This window comes from Myxine glutinosa, chromosome 9 (assembly GCF_964187855.1).
Source record: "Myxine glutinosa chromosome 9, kmMyxGlut1.1, whole genome shotgun sequence".
NCBI classification, from domain to species: Eukaryota; Metazoa; Chordata; class Myxini; order Myxiniformes; family Myxinidae; genus Myxine; species Myxine glutinosa.
The window spans coordinates 117,990,692-118,012,802 of NC_136269.1; the positions used below are offsets into that span (position 1 = coordinate 117,990,692).

Sequence of the window (22,111 nt, forward strand, 5' to 3'; positions counted from 1 at the left end):
TCACCGGACTATTGTTGCTGTTTTGATGCTTTTTACTGCTGTTTTGATGCTTTTTCACTGCTGTTTTGATGCTTTTTCAGTGCTGTTTTTTCACAGCTGTTCTGATGCTTTTTCACTGCTGTTTTGATGCTTTTTCACTGCTGTTTTGATGCTTTTTCAGCTGTTTTGATGCTTTTTCACTGCTGTTTTGACGCTTTCCACTGTTGTTTTGATGCTTTTTCACTGCTGTTTTGATGTTGTTTCACAGCTGTTCTGTTGCTTTTTTGCCGTTTTGCCTAAAAATCTCATTTCAAAAAAAAAAATTCCAAAAAAATCTCACAATGATGACATATAATTCAACGAAAACGTTGAAGCAACCGCATAATATTACGGTGATGTTTAACTCTGAGTGAGAATAGTTCTAAATTTTTAAAACTTTCTTCTGATATTTGTGATTTCTTTCAAACAAACTGTATTTCCCATCTACACGGGCATGTATGTATTCCTATTAACGTTATGTAAAGTACATAAATTGTGTGGATTACATCATTTGTGGATGTGATCAATTATTGCCAGTAACCATTTTATATAACTGAATGTGCAGGTGCAGCATCTAACTCAATATGTCGAAATGTCACACACATCCATGCCCGTGGGATTCCCACGGGTGACCCCGCTAGTGTTACTCCGTAACTTTGATCCGAAACAGGGACTGTGCAATGGTGCAAGATTGGTTGTTAAAAGATTGTTGCCAAACATAATAGATGGAGAAATAATTTCTGGCAGTCACAAAGGAACACGCACATTTTTACCCAGGATTAGTATTGCACCTTCCGATACAACACTACCATTCGTACTCAAACGCCATCAATTTCCAGTTCGTGTGGCATTCTCTTTCTCAATAAACAAGAGTCAAGGTCAAACATTACACAAAGTTGGGATTTACCTACCAGAACCCGTCTTCAGCCATGGCCAATTATATGTTGCATTGTCGCGTGCTAAACGATTTGAGGATGTCAAGGTAAAGGTAGTCAGTAATGGCCAACAGGGAAAAATTGATGGCCGCAGTGGAATCTTCACCCGTAATGTTGTTTACCCGGAGGTCCTGCAGTGACACCATTCAGGCAACAAAAGGAGGTCACGAAGGAAAATAGTTAATTACTCCGACACATTTAGTTGCGGTGATTGAAAAATCACCGGACTATTGTTGCTGTTTTGATGCTTTTTACTGCTGTTTTGATGCTTTTTCACTGCTGTTTTGATGCTTTTTCAGTGCTGTTTTTTCACAGCTGTTCTGATGCTTTTTCACTGCTGTTTTGATGCTTTTTCACTGCTGTTTTGATGCTTTTTCAGCTGTTTTGATGCTTTTTCACTGCTGTTTTGACGCTTTCCACTGTTGTTTTGATGCTTTTTCACTGCTGTTTTGATGTTGTTTCACAGCTGTTCTGTTGCTTTTTTGCCGTTTTGCCTAAAAATCTCATTTCAAAAAAAAAAATTCCAAAAAAATCTCACAATGATGACATATAATTCAACGAAAACGTTGAAGCAACCGCATAATATTACGGTGATGTTTAACTCTGAGTGAGAATAGTTCTAAATTTTTAAAACTTTCTTCTGATATTTGTGATTTCTTTCAAACAAACTGTATTTCCCATCTACACGGGCATGTATGTATTCCTATTAACGTTATGTAAAGTACATAAATTGTGTGGATTACATCATTTGTGGATGTGATCAATTATTGCCAGTAACCATTTTATATAACTGAATGTGCAGGTGCAGCATCTAACTCAATATGTCGAAATGTCACACACATCCATGCCCGTGGGATTCCCACGGGTGACCCCGCTAGTATATATATATTCTAGCAATATTGTTAATATGAATATTTATTCCCTGACAATCCCCAGTTTTTCATTTATGTTTATATTAACCATTAATCTAAACATTACCACATTTAAATATTCATAACACTAATCTGGTAATTCAATTTCCTAAGGCATACACCGTCATTCTGGAAGAATTTTGATCACAATACATTTCCTTGTTCATTGACTCTTTCTATGTTGATAATTCAATTCAACTCATTTGCATAAAGGTCACAAAAACATTTCACCTTCACCAAAACGCAATAATTTCAGTTCATCAAAATAATAAAGCATCTGCAACATTTGGCAAAATATTTGCCTTTAATCAAATATTGACTTTTTTGTTTGAAAAAAGGGGCGGATCACTTGTGTTTGGAATTTCAGCATAAAACAATTTTCTCCTGTTGTCTTCATCACACCTTCACTATTTGCATAGGATTTTCCGCTGTTGTGATAGCTGGGCAGAGTCAAAGACTGACCCTGCTCTCCATGCAGCATCCTTGCCACTCTTGCTGTGAGCCATAGTAGATTTGAACAAGGCCTCCATCCAGTTGTAGTCGACTTGCCTCCTCACACATCGTGAGCATGGAGCAAGTGTTGATGTGATGTTGATTTGTCAACAAGATGTAGAGCAGGGATGCCGGATGCATCCGCACTGATGATGTTGGGACCATGGTACTCAGTTGTCCATGGTCCATACCAGGAGCACACAGCAGAATCGTGCACAGCTGTTGTGAAGGAAAAGCAGTCGTTCGCTTGCAGCTCCATGCTGGCTCCCCGGAAGTTGGTGAAGTAATGACACGCGTCACCGTATCCCGTAAACGTTGCAGGTAAAATATCGTCGTCCTGCAATTGCTGATGTGATGAATGTTCGAGGTATTTGAACACAAGTAAGTGATCGCCCTTTTCCATATGTTGCAGTGTGACCCAGACAAATGGTCACATAATTTTCCCTTGGTGAAGGTAAACATCCATCTTCCAAAGGAGCATTTCTTCATCATTCTTTGAGAAAGAGGGTGTATGCCAAGATTAACTTCATTTTCACAAATTTTCCTTTTTCAAACTTCTTCCCAGATGTCGTTATCACTCCATTTGGGATGTGGTCTTGTCTTTCCTTTACTTAGCCACATTTATATCTGCTCTCCACACAGATTGAATCAGATGGGGTACATTGTAACATGAAATCACTATATTTTATAACAACTTCACACGAATAATATTCAAATCAGACATGTGTTTTACACTACTAAAACTAAGAATAGCATCCACAATTGCTTTCAGGTTCATATAATTCAAAAAATTAAACACATGCAGGTGTTGTAACTCAACTCAAAGAAAATAAATGCATTAATAATGATTATATATGATTTAAATCACAAACAGGAATATCTAATTCCCAACAATTCTTGCAAACAAGCAAACTATGCCTAATGTGTTATTAGCATAGTCCTCCCCGCTTTTTTTTTTCTTTAACAGTGTTACTTGTGGTGATATGAGTTCATTGATCGTGTAAAACAGACATAGTTCACAACAAGTTGTTATGCCCTTATTTTAACTCGACTGTATTCATTTGCAACATTACTTGATTCAATCGTTGAATCTCAGTATTCATGTCGCCATAGATGTCTTCCTCTTGTGGTTCCACATGCATTTCCTCATTTGTTGCTTTGTTTATTTCCTCTTTTGTGGCTGCTTGCACTATCATAGTGTTGTATGTTATCTTATTCAGACCCACCGTCACTAAGGTTTTCAAGCAAGCCACTACTAAAACTATTGCCAATATAACCACTAATCGAATAAACAAATATTGGAGTATCTCAGCTGCTACTCCTTGTATATGTTCATACCTATAACATAATTATATGTCAATGACATTCAACATTATATACCAAACTAACAAACTTCTTAAAATGTGACTAAAGAAAAATCCCTTAAACTATAACATAAATCTGATTATTTGCCTTATTCTGATGCCCCTATCTCCCGGGGTCCATATTTGTTTCTATTGTTATCAACTTCCTATGGTCTGTGAATTCGTTCCAAAATACCACAACCATAGGTTTTAACAAAGCTCTACCATACTATTTCCAAGTTGAACTCAAAATACTAGTAAAACAATCAATTCAAAGAATTAACTTCAAAGGGTCAGCAAATTCATTCTATAACCAGATCTAATTTTCCCATCCAGTAGTTTGCCTTGACACATGTCATATTATAACATTTTAATAAACCTTCAGAAATGTTTCCCATCGCAACAACGTCCCTTTTACAAATAGCCATGTGTAAATTACGTATTGAACGACAATTTTCTCTCAACGTGTTTGGCCTAAATGGCCACAAAAGTGGCTGCCAACATGCAGTACCATTTTTTATCTACCAAGTAAGTGCTCGTCGACATAAGACCTCTACCAAATGTTGTTTGTAAAAACAAATCTGGGATTTCTAATTACATGGATGCACACTCTCAGGACATTGCAGGCTGCTGTTATCAATCTATTACGATAAAATAATTTCTTTACCCACAATCAAATAAGTAACACAAATTGAGGATATTATCCCTATCACATTCATTTATAGATTCATTTGGTTCTAATTCACGCTTTTCCCACTGCTATAAGGAAGAACAGTAGCTCTTATAAGTCTTTGTAATATCTCATTAAATTTACCCAGCATTGAAGAATTTATTTACTATCCATTTCCCTTCTGTTTACCAGTAACTTTGTTTAAACTGCATAACTTAATTTGATAAATCCCATGTGTACAGCTACTACGTATTGAAACCCCTACTTTTGTAGAAAATATCCAAATACGTGGTTGTATACTCCCTTAAAAGTTGTTCCTCCATTTTCTATGCAACTTAGTGAATACTACTGACACCAGTATGCCAATATAGGTGTGGCAGATTAACAAAATATGTTGCAGGTACACGTAACATCGTGTTCTGAGTGTAAAAAACATAACAGCGCGTTCACGTCTGCCCCTTGGTTTTAAGATTCACAATGCACTTCGTTTTAAAACTCACAATAGTTCAATTCAACAAAATTATCTTTACTATCTGCCCATATCGTCTATGCCTAAGACACATCCATACATACAGCACAATTTATATGCAGATAAAGGTCAAGTTTATATATGTAAAAATCCATGAGCAGAGTACTCTGGAAAGTCAATGTAAGACCACTTCCAAATTTGGCTAATTTTGTACTCATTTTGTTTATGAAGCTCCTATCCATAAATAGCTGTTATTTTCATATAAATTCTATCAAAATAGAATCCCAAAATTACTCACAATTTTACTATTAATTAATGGCTGCTCATAACCTAGCACATCAAATCCGTATCTTCCATCGCCCTTGACAAAAGAGATAATGTACATAATCAAATTATATTCCTATTTTATTTTACGAATTTTCTGGATATTCTTGTAAGATTGACACACAAAACCAAAAAAAACATTGACACACAAACATACACAAACCCAAGCATTATGTATATTTGTTTGCATTTGAACCATCATTAACAGATCAAGATGGGTGTCAATTGCATTTCAATTTCGTAAAATTTATCCTTTAATTTTAGAAACGCTAATACACAAATAGATAAAAAGTTTATTTTGTTTTTTTTTAGAAAACCCCTATAACGTCACATTGAAATTACCCTTTTTGGTCCTACAATAATTTATCCAAATTGTACAAATTTACAAATTGTACAAATTTTACAACACCTCTATTTACATGTCAGTCGACCACTGACCTATGAGCATGCAAAAAATAGTCCAAAATGCCCACCTGCTGATCATGTGATGCTCGTCACTTGGTTTCGGAAAAATTTTGCAAAGCAATGTTCCATACTTTTGTAAAAAAAATTTTTTTTGAAATTGTTTTGTTGTAAAAAATTGTTTCGCCCAAAATACTCCCTAAAACGACATTTATAATTGGCAAATATGAGGCTTCCAGAATGAACTCTAATTCTGGATCTTTTAATTCATGTTCCAAAAATCCAATGTTGGCATTTAATCAATTAATTATTAATTCGCTAATAAGCAAAAGTAAAATTCATTCTTGCTCCGAAAAAAATTTCTTTGAGACAAGAAGCATGAACAATTATTCAGGTTGGTCTTATGATTTAATCTGTTGAGGCCTGTCGTCATTTGGGATCTGCAGCAATGAAGGCCTAATCGTTATCTGAGGTACCGGTAAGCACTGGTACCCTTGATCTTGGTTCGTCCTATGAACTCGTCTTCCTATTTGAATATGGACAACATCGTTTCCAGTGTCCAATATTTCCACAATTAAAACATCGATGTCTGTCATTGGCTGGTTTGTCCACCTGTTCACTTGTATCGCTGGGCTGCCTCTCCAGATCCCTGAGTTGCCACCCCACTCCCTGGTTATCTCCTACTGCATTGTTGCGTTGTTGCCCAGAAAACCTATTGCGTTGATTCGTAGTCATCAGGGCTTGAGTCTGTAATTGCATCAATTTCTCGGCATTTACAGCACTATTCCTGGCTTGAATCCGCTGATGATGCAAGGCGTAATTCAATATTTCTTGCATTGGCTTGCCTTCCCAAGCAATACATTGTCTTTCCACTTCACTCTTCAATTTGGGCAATAGACCATTGATAAAAAGGGGTTTTAAGGCATTGTCAATTTGTGCCCGGTCTATGCCTGAATATAGTCGGAAAACATCTCGCAATCTGTCCAAATAATCGCTAGCATCTTCGCCTGTTTTCTGCTTGCATGTAACCACTTTGTTCCAATCCGTCATTGGTGGCAATTTTTTTTTTTGATGGCCTCTATCAATTTATTGATCTGTGCCGTTCTAGCCTCCATGGGCATGTCAACCTGTCCATCTTCCGTATTTACCCAGTTGGCCTCACGCATTAAGTTCCTCAAAGTGGTGGTATTAGGAATTAACCACTTCAAAAGTATTTCCATGTCTCTTGCAGTGGGCAACTGAGTTTCCACAATTAACCGCAGTTCTTCCGCAAATTGAAGTGGATCTGTTTTGATAGATGGCATACTACTCTGCAATGCCTTCAATTGATGTACCTGCCATGGTCTATACATCAGATCTGGTTGTTGCTGATTTGCCCCTGGAAATTGCCGCTGAGGAAAATTCATAACACCACATTGCTCAAACCCTCCTTGTGAGAGAGTCAACTTTTGATCATTCATTAGCCAATCACATTGATCGTTAGATTGATCGGCATTTATCACCCGACCCTTACTCCTTGTATGGTGAAATGGAGAGCATGATAAAGGTATAGCAGCTGGTTGCATCGTTTGCCCACTTTGAGTCGGTTCCTGTGCCCCAATTGCACCCTCTTGGGTAGTTACCTCAAATGGGTCACGTCTTTCACCTGTCCTCTGTTGACTAGAACCAATCGCTGCACTCTGTTCTGGTCTTTCGGCAGGTACAGGTACAGGCACTACCTGTGGCTGATATACAATATGTCTCCGATAAGGTGGAGGAGTTTCGTCTTCCAGTTCATTTGTCTCGTATGATCTGGCTTCTGGATACAATTTGGGTTGGGATTGCTCTCCATTGCTGACTCGAAGAGGCATCTGATTTGCCACCTTACACAACCTATGTTGTATCTGTTTCACCTCTTTCTTCAAGCCCCCCATCTTTGCTTTGGTCTCCCTGTCCCTAGATTCAGCGTCCCAGTAATAGAATGGTTGCCAATCCACTTTGAACTTCTGTCGCCCTCTTGCTTCCAATTCTTTTCTGAGTGTTGCCAATACGTTTCTACCAAAAGTGCCATCCTGTGGGAATTCCCTTATTCGTCCTTTTCTCCATTCATGCCAGGATTCCACATCTTTAAGTGATTCTGCCCCATATTTCTGATACATGGAGCTGATACAAGCACCTCTTTGACTCAAATCCAATTGACCTTGTTTAATCTTGCAGAATCCACTTCCCATTTTGCCTGTGTGTGAGTACCTCTTTATACTCACTCAATATATCAAATAACTACAAGGACTACACATCGGACTACACCTGTATCCACTATCAACTGTGTGTACTGCAAAAATCGCAGAAGTTTGTTCCACCTTATACAAAGTAGCGTTGAATGCGTTGTTGTCTAGCTTATTCCGATAAGCTCTACTCTGTGGTCTTCCAGGAAGTATCTCTCCACCTGTCCACTTGATGACTTCAGGTGATTTCCAGAGAGTCCCCCTGCCCTGTGGCTTTCCCACACCCCAATCTCACTGAACAGTGTTGCAGATGAGTCTGGATCAGTAAGTCCTGTTAAGGGGGGGTCAAACAAAAATAACCACATAATATAACAAATAACCACTAGACTCACCACCTCGCTCATCGTCCCAGGTTGTCTGCACATTGATGTTTTGCAAATGTCTCAAAGCTTCGTTCTTGAGACCGCACTTTTTATTCATCCATCAATTGACTTGTTTAAATTAAATTTAAATAAAATCAGATCAGATTAAATTAATCAGATCAAAATCAATCAGATCAATCGGATCAGAATCAGAATCAATTCAATTATGCAATTTCAATCAATTTATCAATATTCATCAATAAAATTCTAATAAAAATATATAATAAAATAATATAAATGATAATATCCAAATTCACATTTATCAGTCTGATACCGAATTGAAACCAATGTCTGATACTGAACTATGATATGGGATCAACATTACTCTATACCTAAACCTTTTCCCAATGTTGCCAAACCAGTTCCGTCTACTGACAGGGAAATATGATCGTCGGTCCATGGTCACCGTTTGACCCATATCTGCCGTCAGTTGACAAATCACCGTTCTGCCTCTGGATCATATCTGACATATTTTTTCAATCCTGTGTGGACATCATATCACAAATTAAAGTTTAACAACCACTGAAGGCAACTCAACCCTTCATTTGTGAGACAATCAACCAAATTGATCAGACAGATATGAACCAGTTCATTGGGCAATGTCGCACATGTCACGTGCCACATGTCACACGTGTCACACGTCATGTGATGTCACATGTCATGTCATGTGTCACCCACCATGTCTCACTTTGAAAGACACTCAAAGTTCTTGACAATTAAAATGGTGTAAGATTCCTGAAATGTGTACCAGTGAATAGAAATTCATAATCATACCATAATCATCCATTGCAGAAGACAAGCATTACCTGTATCAATACATCCACGTGGTATAATCAACAACGAAACAGTTATCATTAACAAAATTTGAGAATGAACATCAATAATCAAAATATGACAAACATGAATCTCATCAACACTGAGAGAAAACAATGAGAACTATGAAAAGGGAAACAGGTAAAAGTGAAACAAAAGAGGAGGAAAGGAGGAGGAAAGAGGGGAGGAAAAGGGTGGGGAAGGGAGGAGGAGAAGTGGCAGAATGCCAAGGGAGGAATGAGGCTGGGGGAGGGGTGGGGCTTAAGGGTATCAATACTATGCGAAATACGACACTCATTGTATTTGTCTAAAAATAACTGTGTATGATTGGCTGCACTTATTCTCCCTTACAAGGCTGTGAAAGGTTATATGATGGATACTATTGTCCCTCTCGACCTTCGGTGCAAATCATACACTCATCTGTGTATTATTTTAACCATTCCAACTGTGTCGTATCATGGCACTCATCACTTTAACACTATGGGGCCATATTTTTTTAGGGAGAGGGAGAAATTTAAAATGAGAATGAAAAACACATACCCACACACACAAAAACACATAAAGCCACATAATGAGGTGATATGCTAAATCAACATGGGATCCATATGGGATATGCAATCCCATTCAATCCCATACAATCAACGATCCTATACATGCCTCATACAATCAGTAATATAATATGATTTGGAGGGGGTGGATAATGGTAGAATGAAGTTAGGGTTAGGATTGGGTTGGGGTCAACAAATTCATGTACATGTAAATTCATTCATGTATAACCAGATCACAATATATTTCATCATTGGTTTCCCTCCATTTAATTGCCTTGTCAAATGTCATAGTATCTTATATCAATAAATTCCCTTTTTTTTAAATCTTAAAAGACAGATGAAATATAAAATGATCAAAGGTACATTCGATGGTTCTATTTTTTTTTTTAGAGATTACGGATCACAGTAGAATTGGCTCTCGGAGATCCTCGGATTGGCTCTCATTAAATTTCATCTTGATTGAAGGATTTTTAGCTGTGGTCCAAGATGGCCGCCGCCATAAAAAAATCCTAAAAATATATATTTTTTTTTACTCAGGATGTAAATATACAGGTAAAAGTAAGTTTGGAGAGAAAAAAAGGAAGGGGGAAGGGATACAGAAGGGAAGAAAAAATGGGGGGTTTGGATAGGGGGGGGCGGAAGGAGGGAGGGGGAAAGGGCGAGGGAAGGTTGGGGGGTGTAGGGCAAGAAAAGGTGAAAGAGGTTACATCTTAAAAAATCGCTTCTGATCCCATATGTAGAAGTGTGGGCTGGGGCCCAGAACACAACACCAAACGATTGCCATAGGCAACCTGCCTGCACGCATTCCACTGGCAGGATACAATTACTGGCATCAGTGTGTGCAAGTCTTACTTGGAGATGACACGGAAACTTTTTTTTTTTTTTTTTAAATTACGTTGCATTACAAACATTACATTAGAAATTAAAAATTACATTACTGTCCTACATGGGAAAAATGAATTGATGGTGCACTTCATCAAGTCATCCCTGTCAGAACATCATAATTCATAAGATTACAATTTCTTGTGTTCATAAGAGCACATTTGGCCAATCACACACATAAATGTGCATAAAATGCAGACGTGCGTCCAAACCGCTTTGAATTAACTCTTATGAAGGTACAAAAACCCATATTTGTGCCACAATGGAATTTTTTATGACTTAAAATCGAGCCAGTCGATTTTACCATTATTTGGCTTACTGTGCAGATGCTGTATAAAATCGCTTTTTTACTGTAAAATCGCTTTTAAAAATCGCTTTTAATCGCATTAAAAATCGCTTGAAAAACGCTGTTCCACTCGTGCGAGAGCATATCGACTCGTCCCTCGTGACCACATCAAAAACGAGGCTCACCACAGGAAAAATATTATATAAGTCTCAACCGTAGGAACCCAGCAAATTCGAATCATCATACAAAAGGAATGAGGAGATATGTAACACAGACCATTGAACTGAAATAACGCATAAAATCAAATAAATACACAAAATATTTTCATGACTGGACGAATGCAGCACCCTTTTTCGCTAACGTCCCGGGATACGTTAGTGGCTCTTTGCACTCGTAGAATGTACCGAAAAAAATTTCAAATTACAGAGAAAAAAAAAAAATAAATTATTATTATTAAAAAAAATTTTTTCGTCATGACTTCTGAAATTAAAAAATCGTACAATAATTACAGTATATACCATATCAGTGGTCCTTCATGAAAGCACAGCACCTTTTCTAAAGACAAAAGGCTTTAGTGGATCTTTGTGACGATCCATGGCACCATCCCTGAAAATGCGTATACATAAATTTTGGAAGAAAAAGAGAAAAAAAAATCGTCATGATTTCTGAAACCTGTTAAAGGCCTCGTGATTTTTTCCTTCCACATATAAACAAACACACAAAACTCAAACACTGAACTATTTTGCGCAGATTAACATCAGACTACACAGATAACAAACAAAAGCTTACCTTGTTCTGTGGAGTTGACTTCCTTACGGGCCACCACTTCTTGGAGAATTATTAACAATTTCTGGTGTTATGTTACTAAAACTTCAAGAGACTCGGTTTAGCAAAATCAATGTTTTATTCACTTTTCAGAATTTGTTGTATACTTGAGAATTGTTGTATACTAAGCCGAGATCTTTAATGAGTCTTTGTTCGTCTTTGTTGAAGCTCGTTTGGTAGGTCTTGGTTGAAGCTCGGTCTGCAGGTCTTTTGAAGCTCGTTCAGTTGCTGACCAGTCTTCAGTTGTTCCCCGTCCACTCTGCGCTCTGCTCGCAACTTTCTCCTGGTTTTAAAGCCCCAAAACCCTTTGATGTTACAGAGCATGCAGGGTGTACCTTATCCAAAACCTTATTTGGCTCTCTTGGCTAGCTTGTACTTATTTCTGTTCAAGAGGTCAAATACTCTGACCTGCTGAGGAAGAATTTGCAGCCTATGGGCAGTGGCCTGACCATAGGCTATTTTTCTACACAGATGGCAGTCCACGAGCATTACACATTCTGTTTCCTTAAATTAACTCTCTTGCCCACCGGTTAGTTCTATGCACTTTACTCATTCGTAAAGTAAAACATATCCACTTTAAACAAGATTACATTGATATATATATATTCTAGCAATATTGTTAATATGAATATTTATTCCCTGACACAATGTATCTGGACAAGTGGACCCACAGGCAATGTTGCTAGACAAGCGGATGAAGATTGATAATTTGTCCAGATGAAAATTGATGATTTTAGAAGTTTGATGTTAAGTTGACCTTTAGACCTCAAAAATAGTTGTTTTTCCAATTCTGTGACTCAATATCCAAATGCTGTTCAACTTTCAAGTCAATTGGATGAAAAATGGCAATTTTAGAAATTTGACCTCAAAATCAAAAAGCTTCTCAGTTGTGACTACCTCTGCAACTTGATAAAGTTTCATGAAGATCGGTTCCGCGATTGACAGACAAACACAGACTAATGCACAAGACCAATCAATATACCAGAAGAATTTTCGATTTTGCAAGTAATAACAGGAAAGAGCAATCAGAGATTGCAAAACCCTCGCCAGGATGTGTTTTCAGTGGTTTTTCAGCTTTCGTGTTAAAACAAATATGGCGGCCGAACCACGTGACTGATGACGTCATCGTTATTATTTTTTCTCCACCAATTTTTTCCGAGATTATGCTCAAGAAATTTCACCTTGATCGGATGAAGTTTTGTACTTGTCGAATTATGACGTCATAATGGAGGCACCTAAAACATCATCATTAACATATTTTATTCTCCATTGAGAGTTCTTTACAATGAGCCATGTCTCAATTTTTTATATTCAGCACTTTCGGAGAAAAAGAGGTGCAAAGATTTTCGGTTTTTCCAAGATGGCGGCCGAACCACGTGACCTATGACGTCATAAGTATCATAAATTATACAGGTGGAGTTGCACCTGTGGTGACAATTTCCTGTCAATCGGACCAACGGTTGAAGAGAAAATCAAATTTATTCTGTGTGGACAAACAAACAGACAGACAGACAGACAGACAGACAGACAAACGCACTCAAATACAAAACCCTCTCCTCAGGCAAGGGTAGACATTTAATAAGGTTTACATGTGCCATTTCTATATTGCTTACATTGCATTGCACACCCAAGCCATTGGTAAACATAAATATAACGTTTTATAGAATTGTATTGGGGTCACAACACATCTGGACCACCGTGTTCAGCAGTCTCTTTCAAATGCAGCCAGGTGATACAAGCCATAACCTGTTACCTGCTTGGCACACAGTATGCACGGTGTACACCACAATCACACCCCGTTTAAATCACCCAATTCCACACATGGTGGGAATAAAGGAAGTGAAAAGAATGTTAAAATCTCCGCCACATTTGCATGAATAACACCGTTTTAAAATGATGAAGATATCAAGTCGCAGGGAGAAGGCAAACGTTTAATATGGGGATGTATACGGGGTGGGTGGGTGGGGGAGGGGTGGATGTATACGGGGTGGGTGGGTGGGGGAGGGGTGGATGTATACGTGGTGCGTGGGGGAGGGGTGGATGTATACGGGGTGGGTGGGGGAGGGGTGGATGTATACGGGATGGATGTATAAGGGGTGGATGTATACGGGGTGGGTGGGGGAGGGGTGGATGTATACGGGGTGGGTGGGGGAGGAGTGGATGTATACGGGGTGGGTGGGGGAGGGGTGGATGTATACGGGGTGGGTGGGGGAGGAGTGGATGTATACGGGATGGGTGGGGGAGGGGTGGATGTATACGGGGTGGGTGGGGGAGGGGTGGATGTATACGGGGTGGGTGGGGGAGGGGTGGATGTATACGGGGTGGGTGGGGGAGGGGTGGATGTATACGGGGTGGGTGGGGGATGGGTGGATGTATACGGGGTGGATGTATACGGGGTGGGTGGGGGAGGGGTGGATGTATACGGGGTGGGTGGGGGAGGAGTGGATGTATACGGGGTGGGTGGGGGAGGGGTGGATGTATACGGGGTGGGTGGGGGAAGGGTGGATGTATACGGGGTGGGTGGAGGAGGGGTGGATGTCTACGGGGTGGGTGGGGGAGGGGTGGATGTATACGGGGTGGATGTATACGAGGTGGTTGGGGGAGGGGTGGATGTATACTGGGTGGGTGGGGGAGGGGTGGATGTATACGGGGTGGATGTATATGGGGTGGGTGGGGGAGGGGTGGATGTATACGGGGTGGGTGGGGGAGGGGTGGATGTATACGGGGTGGGTGGGGGAGGTGTGGATGTGTACAGGGTGGGTGGGCGAGGGGTGGATGTATACGGGATGGGTGGGGGAGGAGTGGATGTATACGGGGTGGGTGGGGGAGGGGTGGATGTATACGGGGTGGGTGGGGGAGGGGTGGATGTATACGGGGTGGTTGGGGGAGGGGTGGATGTGTACAGGGTGGGTGGGGGAGAGGTGGATGTATACGGGATGGGTGGGGGAGGGGTGGATGTATGCGGGGTGGATGTATACGGGGTGGATGTATACGGGGTGGGTGGGGGGAGGGGTGGATGTATACGGGGTGGGTGGGGGAGAGGTGGATGTATATGGGATGGGTGGGGTAGGGGTGGATGTATACGGGATGGGTGGGGGAGGGGTGGATGTATACGGGAGGGGTGGATGTATACGGGGTGGGTGGGGGAGAGGTGGATGTATATGGGATGGGTGGGGGAGGGGTGGATGTATACGGGATGGGTGGGGGAGGGGTGGATGTATACGGGAGGGGTGGATGTATACGGGGTGGGTGGGGGAGAGGTGGATGTATATGGGATGGGTGGGGGAGGGGTGGATGTATACGGGATGGGTGGGGGAGGGGTGGATGTATACGGGAGGGGTGGATGTATACGGGGTGGATGTATACAGGGTGGGTGGGGGAGGGGTGGATGTATACGGGGTGGGTGGGGGAGGGGTGGATGTATACGGGGTGGGTGGGGGAGGGGTGGATGTATACGGGGTGGGTGGGGGAGGGGTGGATGTATACGGGATGGGTGGGGGAGGGGTGGATGTATACGGGGTGGGTGGGGGAGGGGTGGATGTATACGGGGTGGGTGGGAGAGGGGTGGATGTATACGGGGTGGATGTATACGGGGTGGATGTATACGGGGTGGGTGGGAGAGGGGTGGATGTATACGGGGTGGATGTATACGGGGTGGATGTTTACGGGGTGGATGTTTACGGGGTGGATGTTTACGGGGTGGATGTATACGGGGTGGGTGGGGGCATTGCCGCTATGTTTATTTTTTCGCAGGATGATGAACTTGCATGGTTTGGCGAATCCGGAATTCGGAAAAAGGAGATTGCGCCCCTTCGCGGCAGACGTGAAGCGTCGTGGAGGAGTTTTGACTTTACGGCCAAGGTGTGTTTTTCGACTTACTTGGTACGTTGGTTTGTTGGTTCGATATATATTCTCGGCGTTGAACACAAACACAATCTGTGTGTAATCGAATATAATGTAAAACCGTGATAATGTCACCGTCTCCACGAGCTCATGGGAGTCTTGAACATTTTTTTTTTGTTCTTCAGTGTTTATTACAAGATGAGGCGCGACGATGTTAACGTTGATTCACGAAGGGTCTGCATTAATATAATGTTTTGTTCACGTTGCTTTGCCTATTAATGTGGAGAATGTTAATTTATAAAACATTTCCTCGATCACGATGGAATCCTGATGAACGTTTTCAACACTAAACGCCCGAGGAACCAGCGCTCCTGGTTTGTTCTTTCCACACACCTCAAGGTTTCACCCACAGAGTGCTGCTTTTACTGGTTAGTCGGTCAGAAATGCTTTTTTGGCATCGCCTTTTCTCCACCAATTTAAGTAAAGCTTTCGTAAGTTACCCCGATTATTATACATTATAAGGCTTATGATTCGTTATTTGGGTGACGTCAGTTGAAATTGATTTACATACAAATGTCCCGGTCGTGGTTTGACACCCTTTATTACGCTACGGGTGTGGGGTCGTTTCAGCAGGGAGGGTCCGACACCCTTTATTGATTAAACACTTGAGGTAAATCCTCCATTCTCCCTCAAAAGGGCCCATCTATTTATTATGTACGCGTGTCCGGGGGAACGGTGTTGGGGTCGTTCCGGTGCAGGCAATGGGGGTGCATGTGAACAAATACACTTGGGGGTGGGGGTCATTTCACCAGGGAGGGGCTGGCCCCTTCCCTGAAATTGGGGGTGGGGTCGTTTCAGCAGGGAGGGGCTGTCCCAATCCCATAAAGTGTGTTTGTGTTTGTTTCAACAGGGAGGGGCTGTCCCCGTCCCATAAAGTGGAGAGGAGGGGGGGCGGGGGTTATTTTGAATTTCTACTCTTTGAGAATTTTTGACGTATTTTCTTACCATACACACATCCCATAAAGATGGGCCTGTTAGTTTCAAGGATGATAATTGTTTTCCCCAAGATATGAAAAATATTCAAGATTTTGAAATAAGGATTTTTTTTGGTTTTTACAGTGAGCCCAACATGCTTATTATTTCCATAAGAAATTGTTTTTTAGGGGGTTCTCTCTGCGTTACCTGTTGCATTCATTCCTGGTTCTGCAGTGCCTGCTGGAGAGTACCGTTGAAGTCGGTTTCCCCACACTCACCACCAGCAAGCTATAGGTCTTAACGCAGGTGCAGTGCCCTGGGAGATTCTCTCATCACCTGGCGCAGAATCGTGGGTCCCCTTCTCTGTGAGTTCACGACTGGAGCAGCACTGAACACGGGATTCCGGGAGGCCTTTCGAAGGTCACTCGTTTGCACTGTCCATGCCACTGGGAACGCTCCTTGTTTGCAAATTTCCCTGAAGCCCCTCACCTCCTCTTTTCTGTTACTGTGGGCCACAGTCATTCATCTGGGGCACTCCCATCTGACAACATTTTCCCACTTGTTTTTGCTTTTTCACCCAGGGGGGCCCTCGTCGTTTTTTGGCGCTACCCTTCCGACTTGGTGTTCATAAAACATTCCACACTTAGTCAAGGCTGGTGTAAGAGCTAACACATAGAACATATCATAAAGGGGGTGTTTGTGTGTGTGTGTGTGTGAGAGAGAGAGAGAGAGAGAGAGAGAGAGAGAGAGAGAGAGAGACAGTGACAGTGACAGTGACAGAGACAGTGACAGTGACAGAGACAGACACCAGCAGATAACAGGAACATCGGGAGATGTGTGGAATGGAGAGGCTTGGGGCGGGCTATACGGGATAAACAAATGGACACGACAGGAACTTTAAGGAAAGAAAACGGAATTTGATGAAGGTGGATTTGGGGTGTATTAACTGGGCAGAAAAAGATCAAGGATTTGGATGGGGGAAGATAGGAGATGGTGGTAAACAGCTGTTTTGAAGACTTGGAGGGAGGAGAGGGATTGAAGAGAGTGTGGGAGTTTGTTCCAGAGGCAGGAGTAAAGAGGAATGAAGGAGTGAAGGTGAGCAGAGAGTCTTGATTTTGGCAGTTTAACCATCAGAGGGTTTCTGGCAGATCTTGTGCGACCTGTAGGAATATTTGAGGGACAGAGCCCAGAGAGAGCTGGGGGAGCAAGGCCAGAGAGGAGTCGGTAGAAGACAGAAAGACCACCAACCTGCCTGTGGTGAGTAAGTGAAAGGCCCTTGGAGTTAGCTTCATCGAGGGAGATTCCAATGATTCTGAATGCTTTGGTTTCAACAGCGTGAAGCCGAGCTAGGTGTGAGGCAGGTGCACCAGCCCAGAGGGGAGAGCAGTATTCCATTGAGCTGCGGATGAAAGCTTTGTTTGTGGTGAAGAGCTCTGAAGTGCCCAGAAAGGACTTCACATGATGAAGGATGTCCAGACAGCGACTGGCTTTGGAGGCCAGCTTGGAAATGTGGTTTTCCCAGGAAAGAGCATGGCAGATAGTGAGACCCAAAAGCTTGAGTTACAGAATTTCTTCAAGAGGATTATTGAGAAAGTAGATGGGAGGGTTGTCCAGACGTTCTTTTTGGAGATACAAAGTGAAAGTGTGAGGTTTGTCAGGATTGAAAGACATGCTCCACGTGGTTGACCAGTTTGTGATTTTGTCCAGGTCTGCAGAGATTGAAGAGGCTGCTGCCTGCCGATCTGAGGGATGAGGCATGGAGCGGCAGAGAGTGGAGTCATCAGCAAAGAGATATAGAGGATTTTCCAGCGTCAGAAAGATCATCAATGAAGACCAAAAAAGCCCAGGGCCCAGAACACTGCCTTGATTTGTCACATGGTCACAGATTGATTAACTGCAATATGTTCAAAAATTACATAACACAATCTTTTTCGGAATTTGTGTTGCATAACGCTTGATTATATAACATAACATTTGATGATATAACATACTGCTTGATTATATAACATAACCCTTGGTTACCGTGCATTCTGATGTACTGTGCGTTCTGATGGGCTTGATTAAAGCTTATTATTATTCGACATGTGAAAGTCAATAAAAAAAATTATGCTAAATTAAAAAGGCAATGTTGGAATGACAAACTACAGTCTAATAAATGTCCTAAACAAGATGGGGATGATGTTGGTTTGGAGAGTAGCTCACAGTATTGCCATCGCATAACAATCCCAACATTACTGCCTCATTTATACTTCATCAGTTATTGCTTCAAGCTTCTACAAACACTCCACTGGTTACACCAGTACTTGATTACTCCTGTAGTGCAGCCACACACTGACAACAACAACAACAACAACCACCTGGACTCTACAAATTAGCAGATGAGTACAATGTTATAATATCAGTACATGATCAGCAACTTCTTACAAATGCATGAACATCTCCAATAACAGCATTCTATAATTATCTCCATTTGTGATTGGTTACTCCAAGTTGATAAAAAAGAAAAGTAGGAAAGACAACTGAAGCTGCAAGAAGTCCCTGAAATTATATAGGAGCTTCTTATACTTTTGCAGAAATGAACTATAGGAGCTTCTAATACTTTTAGCTCGGCCTATCTCGAGACAATAGTCTGGAGGCAGTGATGTAGGGATTGTTATGTGATGGCAATACTGTTAGCTACTCTCTAAGTCTAAACCAACATCATCCCTATCTTGTTTAGGACCTTTTTTTAGACTCTAGTTTGTCATCCCTACATTGCCTTTTTAATTTAGCATAAATTTTTTTATTCACTTGTTTCTGTAATTTTATATAATGTGGAATAACACAATGGAATATGGTACTCAGAGGATACCCAATCTTGGAGCAAAAGTGCCAAGATATCTTATTCAGCAAAGTCAAACACTGCACATGTTCCTATATTGTTTTACGTAACCCTGACTGTATCTTGCAGCTCTGTCTTATTGCTCGTTTCTCAAAGAGTAATGTCTTCATCCAGCCTCAACCCACACAATGACCTGCACTCAGAAATGCTCAAAATAACTGATGTGGTTTCCCTTTAACCAATAGGGCTGGGACAGAGGGTAGGGGCGGAGCCTATGTAAATTAATTGACCATAGACCACTCCAGGCGATGCAGTATGCCAAAACAAAGATGAAAGGAACACTAAATGTCAGTTCAAATATTTATTACACTCGGGGGCCTGTTCGTTCATTGGACCAAATTTTAATTGGGGACTTTTGGATCTTCTGGGACTTTTAGGTCTTTGGGGACTTTTGGGTGTTAAGGGACTTTTGAGTCATCAGGGTCATCTGGGTCTTTTTGGTCCTCAAGGGTCTTTTGGGTCCTCGGGGACATATGATTAGATTTTTCGGGGTCTGTCATCGTGAATAACAATCGAGCCAACCCAATGGAAATCTCATGCCACAAACCCGGGCAGTGTATGATCAGTGGAGGCTTACAGGCCTATTGTGTTTGGACCACCAAAACACCAAGATGGCGTCCATATAATTTTAACTTGTGCTACAGAGGGTGGAGTCAAGCGACAGATGTGGGTGTGGTCTGGCAGCTGTTTGACCAATGGTTGCACATTTCAGAAATCGATCCTTAACAAGAACCCCAACAACAACAGCAATGGGAAGCTCTTGTAGACCTGCAACATGTTGCAGGTAAAAATGTAGACGATGTTCTTCGGCCAAAAAGAACAACACATTGAGTGAGCTCAGGTATTTCAAGTTACAGTTTGGTGAGGGTGGATATTTTGTGATGATGCAAGCATGTAAACGGCGGTAAAACAATGATAATAAAGTAAAAATAACAATAATCCAAAGACAAAGCTGCATTGTGATGTTGCTTATGTGATTGTTTGTCCACCAGAACTGGACAGACGTAGAGCCATGGCCTCCAAAAATCTCCGCCGAGCTGGTTTGCCCGCTGAACTGTGTTCACGACTGGCAAAGCAACAGGTTGTGACCTGCCAGGTGTGACTTGCTTATCTCCCTTCTCCCTCCAATTTCTTCCTTCTATTATGGACCTTCTGATGGTATTTTATTTGATACTGAAAAAGGAACTGGGGTTAGGGTTAGATAGTAACTGATAAGTTGAATTTGTGTTGTGGGCACATGTGGATCAATGCAATTGCCCAGGGCCCCATGCTGGGGGGGAGGAGGGGGGGGGTTGAAGGAGGGAGAATTAGGGTGCAAACTTGAAGGTTTGCTTAAGGCACCCTGGCTGGTGGGGGTGATATACTGTATGATTCCCTCAAAAGTAAATCCGAGAATGAAGCAGCAGTGTCGGCAGCAGTAGCGGTAACGTTCGGGCTAACAGGTAAGAACATTTCGACCGCATTGTTTCCGAGTTATAGGTAGAGTATGTTGTTTTTTGAGACCATCACAATGCACTCACACTGAGATGCCAAATTAATGTAGAGTTATTACATTCCGATTGTAATATTAATTTCCTTTTTTTATTGTGATAGCTCGATGTTTTCTGCATTGTTTTGGTGAATATTGGAGAATAGAGTAAAGTTAAAATCACAATCTGCGGTGCATTATTGGAGGAACATGCATTGTGAAAATTGGGCGTTTTATCCCTGTTCAGAATGGGTTGGGTAGGGATAAAGGAGGTGTGGGGACCTATTTTTAACTTTTGACAGGGCCCCAAAATCACTAAGACCACCCCTGCTGACCTGACCGGTTGATGACTCTTCAACAGAGACCGAATTGCAGGAGCAAACTGATTTTTGTCGAAAGACTCGGCGTGTACATGGAATTGTTTCCAACAGCTATGATTTGTTTATTTGTAATCAAATATTGAACTTGAAGTATGAATGTTTCTGAAAATAAGGTGGCGTAAAAGAGACAGCGGGAAGCTTCCGGAAAAAATTCTTTTTTACAACTTTTAAAATCTTCATTTTATTTCAATTGAATTATACACTTGAACACTGTAGAACACAAATCGCCTTTTAGCGCTTTCAAAAAAACCTTCCGTTTAGCAGTACTTGCACAAAATATTATGGCATTTTACATCATCACGACCAATCAAATTTTCCGCTTGTCAACCCCGTCCATGTCCTTGTTTCTCAAGACTACGCGAGGTAAGGTGTTCTGTGAACTCTGTATTTGTTTTTTATTTTTCTTGAATCGTGGTTTCAGTCGCATCAGTATGGCAAATTTCAATTTTCTCACCTCCCACAGAAAGCACTAAATATGTATTTATACCGGTGACTGGTTAGAAAGAGCTTTAAATATTTGATATTGTGGAATTCATTGTTGGAATTTTTTTTTTCTTATTCAATTCTCCCCACCCTCCTCGAGGATTTTCTAACATTGTCTCCACTGGATCTACTGAGGATGACTGGGAGGAGTTATGAGGATTTATCACAGCTGATGATGACTATCAGCAAGCACTGTTGTCCGAAAACTACCACTGTAAGTTTTTTAAAATATCCTTTATGAAATTTCACGCGCCACAAAGTAAAAGCCACTCAAAGGTGGGGGCGACACAAAGGAGAGTATTTATATTAAAGAGACATTTACACAAAAACACCCGCTCCCTTCGGCTGGGAAGGGGTAAAGGGTGGGGAAATAATGGGGAAGGAGGGGCAAATATAATTTGTGCCCTGATTAATAACCCCCCCTTTCACTATGTGGGTGTGCAGGCAAACTTCATGTCCTCCCTCCCCCCCCCCCCTCACAAAGAACGGGGGGGGGAAGAGGGGAGGGAGGATTGGGCCTGTGCCCATGAGCTGACC

General features: G+C 41.5%; 1 protein-coding gene across 1 annotated transcript in view; it reads left to right on the plus strand.

The window, feature by feature from the left end:
• Positions 1-15,739: 15,739 nt before the first annotated feature.
• Positions 15,740-22,111, plus strand: part of LOC144888199 (DNA repair protein RAD51 homolog 2-like) — a 36,985-nt gene continuing 30,613 nt past the window's right edge. Inside the window, exons 1-3 of the mRNA XM_078784795.1 lie at positions 15,740-15,815; positions 20,236-20,339; positions 21,675-21,788. Coding sequence (XP_078640921.1) covers positions 20,256-20,339; positions 21,675-21,788 — 198 coding nt within the window. The 5' untranslated portion in view covers positions 15,740-15,815; positions 20,236-20,255. The remainder of the gene's footprint in view (positions 15,816-20,235; positions 20,340-21,674; positions 21,789-22,111) is intronic.